The following is a 9,194-nucleotide window of genomic DNA, read 5'->3' on the forward strand; positions in this document are numbered from 1 at the left end:
TTTTGACATGATTTGAGATGAACTGATGAGCCAAGAAGTTGAAGTGCAGCATGCATTTAATAAACCCCTGACATAGGGCACAGTCATTACCATAACGTGGAAGAGCTGACAGACAGGATTCGGAACTGGGCACATAGCTGGTGAGCTGAAGGGACACAGCCGAGGTGGTTGCAGCTTGGGTAGGTGCAGAAGCGGCTGGAATTTTCAGATGGGTGGTTATTGTCCCCAGGTAATAAAGGATTTTATCCTGCTGGTCTTTCTTGTGGCAAACCTCATGGTACTGGCCAGACATAGAGGTAGCCTGAGTACCAGCAGATTCCATTGCCTGTGCAAACTATAATGAGACTGGTGGAACCATTGTGCCATGGTCTGAGGAAAGCCTGAAGGGCCAGGAATAGATGATCACCTAACTCTTCACTAGAGGCCCTGATGGAAGGGTTAGACTTTGCTCCCGATGGACACCAGGTGTTACTCCAGAACAGACCACGGATGCACGGCATGTGGCCCCCAAGGAAATAGAATGGCCCAGTAGGAGACTATGGCTGATATGCAGACAAGCACAGCAGGTGCATGCATGTCCGGCTAATATACAGATTGGCATGGCAGGTACAGGCAGGTTCCGGATGATACAGAGACTAGAAGAACTAGCTGGAACTAGCAGACAGACACTTGAGAACCAGCAAGCGTGTTGGAACAGCCTAACAATGATGCACAGGCACCTCTATGTAGATGGAGGTGCCTTAAACACTTACAGTCCTGCCTCTTTTAAGAATGAGGGAGCGTGCCCTAAGCACAATACCCAGGGATCTGCATGCCATGCAGACAGGGAAGGAAGAGGAGGAATGGGACAGGGGCCATGGCGGTGAGTGTGTCGCTGTTCCTGCTGGGTGAGAGGGGCACCGTGCTGGGATGCAAGTGCTACACTCACTAAACACAAGGTTTATTGTCCTTCCTCTCCTGAGCTGGTAGAAGTGTTCACATTCTCCTCCCAAAGCTAATTGTGCATTGGTCGAGGTGTGTTCCTCAGTCCAAACCCATCACCTGTGACTGCATGTGAGTCACAATGGGACTAGTGGCAGGGAGAACAATGGTTTAAGGTCCCTTAGACACTAAGGAGAGTAATGGAATGATTGCTTTAACTTGGGATCAGTAAAGGATCAGTAATATATGTATACAGTAACTGGAACTGCAGCAGGAGAATAGGGAGTGCAGCTCCGGGGTTTGGTATAGGATGTAACTCAGAATCAGTACAGGATAAGTTATGTAAATTATGTACTCGGTGACTACAACAACGGAAAAGTGAGTGCAGCTCTGGAGTATAATGCAGGATGTACTCAGGATCAGTAAAGGATAAGTAATACAATTTATGTACATAGTGACTGCACCAGCAGAATAGTGAGTGCAGCTCTGGAGTATAATGCAGGATGTACTCAGGATCAGTAAAGGATAAGTAATACAATTTATGTACATAGTGACTGCACTAGCAGAATAGTGAGTGCAGCTCCGGGGTAAGGCACAGAATGTAATTCAGGATCAGTACAGGATAAGTAATGTAATGTATGTACACAGTGACTCCACCAGCAGAATAGTGAGTGCAGCTCTGGAGTATAATACAGGAGGTAACTCAGGATCAGTAATGTAATGTATGTACACACTGACTGCAGCAGCAGAATAGTGAGTGCAGCTCTGGGGTATAATAAAGGATGTAACTCAGGATCAGTAATGTAATGTATGTACACACTGACTGCAGCAGCAGAATAGTGAATGCAGCTCTGGGGTATAATAAAGGATGTAACTCAGGATCAGTAATGTAATGTATGTACACAGTGACTGCGCCAGCAGAATAGTGAGTGCAGCTCTGGAGTAAAATACAGGATGTTACTCAGGATCAGTAATTTAATGTATATACACAGTGACTGCACCAGCAGAATAGTGAGTGCAGCTCAGGAGTATAATACAGGATGTTACTCAAGATCAGTAATGTAATGTATGTACACAGTGACTCTGCCACGAAAATAGATAGTGCAGCTCTGGAGTACAATATATGCTGTAACTCAGTAAAAGATAAGTGATGCAATATGATTAATTCTGTTAAGATTTTTTTAAGTTAACTACATTCAAACTATACGAAAAGTGCTGAAAGTTGATTTTTTAAAATGATAATTAACCTTGATTGTCATTAAAAATGAACAGTAAGGACAATAATCAGTATCAATATTTTTATTTTCTCAGGAAAAGTTCATGATGAAATTGAAGCAGTGATCGGATCTGCGCAGCCTCAGATAGAACATAGAAAACAAATGCCGTATACAGATGCCGTCATACATGAAATCCAAAGATTTGGTGATATTGTACCTGGAAGCGCTCCCCATGCCACCTCTCGCGATGTTACCTTCAGAGGTTATTCTATTCCTAAAGTAAGTGTCACGGGTCCTTCTCCGATACCACACAGTCAACAGAGCAAGGGAGGTGTGAACAATCCCAAGACCTTTATTATAGGCAAAACTAAAAGGTCCATAAACAATCCACCACACTGAGGATACAATAGTCCAGAACACGAATGCAGTTCAGTAACAGGATGAATGTCCAAGGAGATGAGAGTCCAATAATCCAGGAGACAGAGGATAAAATGGGTCCATATGCTTCCCCCTTCTCTCTGACGTGCCATCTTCACACGATCAATACCACACAGGGTCTGACTTGAACAGCTCCTGTCCTCCCCAGCCCCCTCCTTATGTCCTGTGGTAGTCAGACAGGCTGGGGTGGCTTTCAGGCCTCCCAGACCTGACAAAAGTGCCTTGGGGATTAAGGCACTTCAGGGGCTTCATCAAGAGGCATAGATACTGTCAGGCTGCAGACAGTAAGTGAGCTAATTCAATTATCAGACTTTTGGAAGGTAATTGAGATGCTAGACAATATGGGGAATACACGGAATGATACAGGGCAACAAGAGAACACTATGGAAATCCGTAAAATATAAATAAACACAAAATGATACCCACATAACATATCACACCATCACAGTAAGAATTAGGTTGATGTACTGTAGCATCAAGAGCAGAAATTTCAAGTCTTTGATTTGAATTGCTAAGCCAGCATCTTCATAGTGTGCTCTTTTGTATGATTTCCAGCAAGTTTACAGTGACTGGGGATGTGCACAGTAAGAGAGGGAGAGGACCCAGACATTGCAGACTGCACTCTGAACAAGTAGTGTTGTCAGCTTGTAACTTTGTCCATAAGTGATGGTGATGGGAATTCTGAAGCACTAGATTACAGTGAATGGATTGTCTGACCCATTGTTTCCCTGTAGCACACTGAGTCTATGTGTTGCCAGTGTCAACACCAGGACCAAATATTGACTGCAGTAGAGTGTCAGGGTAGTACATACTGGGTGAAATGAGAGGAATGCTGATAGGGATAAACTGTATGTGCAGGAAATTAACCAACTGGAGACTATTGGAGTCTCAGGATGGAGCTTGGTGGGAGTGGGAGTGATGTAGTTGTGAGACAGATAAAGCATTGCTTCTTGGACAATCCTCACAGAATAGTATTGTACAATCAAATTAGTACATAAATTATTATCTGATGCATGATAGTACAAGTAAACCCCTATTATGAAGATCAAAGTTGCAATAAGAAAGTATGGTATGTATAGGTGTGTGGTAAAAGAGGCACAATAAAGAAGCCTCCTGTATAAGCCAAATTAATGATAGCAGAGTAAAGTATGTATACATGTCCATTGTGAAGGCATAATAAAGGTGCCTATATGTTAAACCAGGGAGCAAGGAAGGTATAATCACCTGAGGATGAAACTCAGGGGACCCACCACACATGACTTGCATTTCACTTGGAAATGCTTCATCCAGGGAGATGCTGGATGAAGCATTTCCAAGCGAAACGCGCGTCAGGTTTTGTGGGTCCAACAGGTTTCAAACTCAGGTAATCATACTTTCCTTTGTACCTGGTTTACCATTTATACCATTACACTGGACATGTATGCATACTTTATTCTGCTATCATTAATTTGGTTTATACAGGAGGCTCCTTTATTGTGCCTCTCTTACCACACACCTATACATTCCTTACTTTCTTATTGCAAATTAGATCTTCATAATATGGGTTTACTTGGACTATGTTGTATGGTATTGTGGCTTCCTTTTACTATTTGCCTTTTGATATATTCAGGATTTTTCTCTCCCTACTGTGTGATATCAAATATAATATTTTGTGTGCATAATGGAATATACTGTATATGCAACAGATAATTTTTGTACAAATTTGTACAACACTATTCTGTGAGGATCATTAATTCTCCTGGGCATACCCATCCAAATTTTTCTGTACCTGTTGTATTTAACTTTTTTAAAAAAATTATTTTATGAAGTTGTTTAATAAAATTACTATTTTAATTGATATGTGGCTGTGCGAAGGAATTTCAGGATGTATATAGTAACATGCCACAAGAATTACTGTAGGGGCTGAGAGGAGTAAAAAATTATAATTAAGGTAACAGGGAGGGAGACAGCCAGATAATATTTTTTGTGATTGCCTAAATAAAATCTTTTACTGATCATTGTAGATGAATGCATAGGATATATCGACTTCTGAATATCTATTCTGTATTAATTCAAAGCTCTTTGACCCCCCAGGGCACAGTTGTCATCCCGTTACTGCACTCTGTGCTCAGAGATAAAGCTTACTTTGAGAAACCCACTGAGTTTTACCCTGAACACTTTCTTGACTTAGAAGGAAAGCTGAGGAAGATTGAGGCTTTCATACCATTCTCCATAGGTAACACTATTACTGAATGCTATAGTTTATAGTGGATGTTTAGGTATTTAGTCTTTGCACTTTTAAAGATGTTGCCTTAACATAGACAGCCATTTAATAATGGTCCAGCTCTGGAGACCCTCATGAAGTAACATTTTTGCAGGACCACCTATATAGCAGTAACTGCTATAGGGAAAATTTAGTAATAAATGGAAGTCGTTTAGATAAATGGTCATCCATGTTAAATTTATTATTATTATTTATATAGCGCCATTAATTCCATGGTGCTGTACATGAGAAGGGGGGTTACATACAAAGTTATAGATATTGTTAACAATAAACAAATTTAAAATGACAGACTGGTACAGAGGGGAGGGGACCCAGTCCTTGCGGACTTACATTCTACGGGATAGTGGGGGAGAGACAGATGGTTGGGGGTGCAGCAGCTCTGGTGATGATGAGGCGGCAGCTCAGGTGGTGGTTAGGCGGCAGAATGGTCATTTCAGGCTGTATGCTTTCCTGAAAAGATGGGTTTTCAGGTTCCATTTGAAGGATCCAAGGGTGGTGGATAATCGGACGTGTTGAGGCATGGCATTCCAGAGGATAGAAGATATTCAGGAGAAATCTTGGAGGCGGTTGTGTGAGGAACGAATAAGTGTGGAGGAGAGTAGGAGGTCTTGGGAGGATCGAAGATTATGTGAGGGAAGATATTGGGAGATTAGTTCAGAGATATAGGGAGAGGAAAAGTTGTGGATGCTTTGTAGGTCAGTGTTAGTAGTTTGAACTGGTTTTGTTGGGGAATTGGGAGCCAATAGAAGGATTTGCAGAGGGGGGAGACAGGGGAGTAGCGAGGAGAGAGGTGAATTAGTCGGGCAGCAGAATTGAGGACAGACTAGAGTGGTGCAAGAGAGTTAGCAGGGAGGCCACAGAGGAGGGTGTTGCAGTAGTCAAGGCGGGAGATGATGAGGGCATGTACAAGAGTTTTAGTAGAATGAGGACTGAAGAAGGGACGGATTCTGGAAATATTTGTTGGAGGCGACAGGATGTGGCAAGAGTTTGGACGTGTGATTTGAATGACAGGGCAGAGTCGAGAGTTAATCCAAGGCAGCGGATTTCAGGTGCAGGAGAGAGCGTGATGCCATTTACCATAATAGATAGATTGGGTAGGGAAGATACGTGAGATGGAGGAAAGATAATGAGTTCAGTTTTGTCTATATTATTGACCCAAATGTGGTATAGCAAAAAAATTCAACAAGGTAGGTGTTTGGCAAAAGCAGACCTCTACATGGAGGTCTAGTTCCTGAATCCTTGGCTATACGATTCATATTGGCTGAAGCTCAGCTAATAACAGCCGAATTGCCTGAGAATCCAAAGCTGGACCTCAACCTACAGCTGGACCTTGCGTAATTGTCTAACTTTACTCTTGACCATTAAGCCCATGTGCCCATTGCAGGGCAAATATAGTGTTATATGATCCATTTGAGTGTGAATTGCTCTTATTATTGCCTTTCCACTATTCTAGTATCGGATAGTTATTAGCTCATGCTCATGTTCTTGTCTCCTTTTCTACCAGGTAGAAGAAGTTGTGCAGGTGAGACCTTGGCCATAATGGAGCTGTTTATCTTCTTCACCACCCTGTTACAGAACTTCAATTTCCAGGCCCCACCTGGAGCAATATTGGACCTGAACCCTGCAATGTCGGTGACAAATGGTCCCAAACAGTATGAAATCCGTGCTATACCCCGCAACTAGAACATGTTTTTTTTATTATTACAGCCTGATCTAAAACATACGTGAAGATAATTTCTGATGTAGGCAAATAATGAAATCTTGCTATTAAAATGTTTACAATAACACAGGTCTGCAAAAAATATCTTTTTTGTAATCATCGCAGGTGACTTTGTACTTTTCTGAATCATCTTTTTGTCCTGATTTCAAAATTGTACATAGTTTTTCATGGAGCAGCATTATTATTATAAGGTATAGGAAATATACAGGCGACATTAAGAAAACAGTAACCTACATATCATAAAAAAAGCTTCATCTTACAAAACAGTTTATATTGAACCAAAATAATTTCACATGCAAAATACAAACCAAAATATGAGCAGAAATTAAAAGTGCTTGACATTAGACTGTCGTTGACGCGATTTGTCCGGGTTGTCCCTATATAACATCCAACAGTAATCAGCCATCATTGAGTCATTCCTGGCAGCGGTGTTCCATTACTTTAATGTCCTGGTGTAACTGCTCACCTTGTTCATCGCTTACATCCCCAAGATTTTGAGGGACGAAATCTAAATGTGACTGCAAAAAGTGCATTTTAAGAGACATGCGACATCTAAGACACTGGTACGCTTTTAGCAGTTCCTCAACACCTTCTACATATTAAGGAGATTTTTTTTTCCTAAGAAGTTTTCACAGATCCACTTGAAGCTTTTCCAAGATCTCAATTCCTTATTATTTAGAGTTCCTTCAAACACATCATCTCTCATAAGCTCTGTGATCTGAGGACCAACAAATACCCCTTCCTTCAGTTTTGCTGGTGAAATGCTGGAGAATTTCTGTGAAATTTACTGGACTCCATGTGAATTTGTTTTTGCCATGGCTTTCACAATGTTTTTAATCAATCCCAACTTTATATGTAGTGGAGGAAGAAAGATTTGTGTTGGAACAGCTAAAGAATTATGCTGAACATTGTCTCTACCTGGAGAATAGATGTTTCTCTGTCCCCAATCACGATGAACATAATGCTCTACTGTATTTTTACTGTCCCATAAACACAAGAAGCAAAAATATTTTGTGAAACCTCCTTGCTTTCCCATTAGCAGACCAATCACTTTCAAATCTCCACACATATTCCATTGATGATGCCTATACCTCGTATTGTATAGCATCTGAAACAACGGACAGATTTTCATAACTTTACTTTAGATGACATGAGTGAGGAATAGGGATTGCATTGTGAAGCAACACTGCTTTCAAACTTCTCTGGGATGAGTCCATAAGCAATCGCCAATCTGCAACAAAATACTCTTGATTCAGTTCTTCAAAGAGGCCATTTGCATTGTTACAGTACATCATTGGTCCATCAACTGTGAAAAATTGTGTTAAAGTGTTACTTCTGCTTCAGTAATGACACACTTTGACATCATCATGAAGAAGATTCTTCTGTTTCAACCTAAATGCAAGAAGTCCAGCTTCATCTTTTGACAATGAAAGGTCTCTGATGAGATCATTTAATTCATGCTGAGCAAAGCGTTCTAGCTTCTCGGCTGCTCCATCAGGTACATAATCATCTTGACTTGAGGTCTCCATATCTTCACCAGTATCTTCATCTCCATAGTCTTCATATTCTACTTCATTTTCATCCAATCCAGACAATGGTGGTACAGGAACTGGCAAGGTACCACCATGTGGAACTGGCCTAATCGCAGATTCAAGTTCAGGGTAATTAATCTTACATTTGTTCTTTGTAGAAAAGCCCTTCAGTTTGGCAAAACAAAATTAGCAGTCATCACTATGATTTTTGGGTTCTCTCCAAATCACAGGAACAGCAAATGGCATAGCCACGTTCCTCATATTCAACCAGTGATGAAGACCATTTGAACATCTTGAGCATATCAGATGAGGGGCCCAGCTTTTGTCTTGATCACCCCGTGTTGACTCAAAGTACATCTGGTACATCTTTTTAATATCATGAGTAGAGTTGAGCGAAACGGGTCGAACAATTTCAAAAGTCGCCGACTTTTGGCAAAGTCGGGTTTCATGAAACGAAACCCGACCCTAGGATGAAGTCGGCCACGAGGTCGGCGACTTACGCGCCAAAGTCGCGTTTCAAAAGTTTGTTTAGCGCTCTTTCAGCCAATCAGGATCCACGGACACTGTGGGCAACGTGATGACATAGGCAGGGGTCACCACCATCTTTCAGAAGGGCATGCAAGTGATTGGCTTGCTTTGGTGGGATGCACAGGGGTTATAAAAGGGCGTGCACGCCAACCGCCATCTTACTTCTGCCGATCTTAGCATAGGGAGAGGTTGCTGATTCTGTAGGGAGAGCGTTAGGCAGGGAAGAAGAAAAAAAAACTGCTTCTGTTGCTAGCGATTTTGCCTGTGCAACACACCAGTCACTGTGTGTGCAGTGCAAGGGGAGGCTGTATTGTGGTGGATCAGCGGTGTTGGTTGTTAGGCTGCCTTCTAAGGCTTCCTGACAGCTGGATTGCTGTTTCCCCACTGCTCTGCAAACAGCTTTTTTAAAAGCAATCCCAATTTTTTTTTTGTCCTGCTGAGGTACTGAGCGTGCATTTATTCACACCATACAGCGGTGTACGCTCCTCACACAGTACCGTGTAACAGCTGTTATCATAGCCACAGTGAAGCTATCTGTGTGTCACTGTGGAAGGATAAGTGGAGGACTTGTTCCG

The 9,194-nt window shown here is 41.8% G+C and overlaps 1 protein-coding gene across 1 annotated transcript in view; it reads left to right on the forward strand.

The window, feature by feature from the left end:
- Positions 1 to 6,580, forward strand: part of LOC141098555 (cytochrome P450 2K1-like) — a 40,389-nt gene extending 33,809 nt beyond the window's left edge. Inside the window, exons 8-10 of the mRNA XM_073586445.1 lie at positions 2,233 to 2,417; positions 4,650 to 4,791; positions 6,344 to 6,580. Of these exons, the coding sequence (XP_073442546.1) occupies positions 2,233 to 2,417; positions 4,650 to 4,791; positions 6,344 to 6,522 (506 nt within the window). The 3' untranslated portion in view covers positions 6,523 to 6,580. The remainder of the gene's footprint in view (positions 1 to 2,232; positions 2,418 to 4,649; positions 4,792 to 6,343) is intronic.
- Positions 6,581 to 9,194: the final 2,614 nt, after the last annotated feature.

Source organism: Dendrobates tinctorius, unplaced genomic scaffold (genome assembly GCF_039654945.1).
Source record: "Dendrobates tinctorius isolate UK_male_01 unplaced genomic scaffold, ASM3965494v1 ptg000093l, whole genome shotgun sequence".
NCBI classification, from domain to species: domain Eukaryota; kingdom Metazoa; phylum Chordata; class Amphibia; order Anura; family Dendrobatidae; genus Dendrobates; species Dendrobates tinctorius.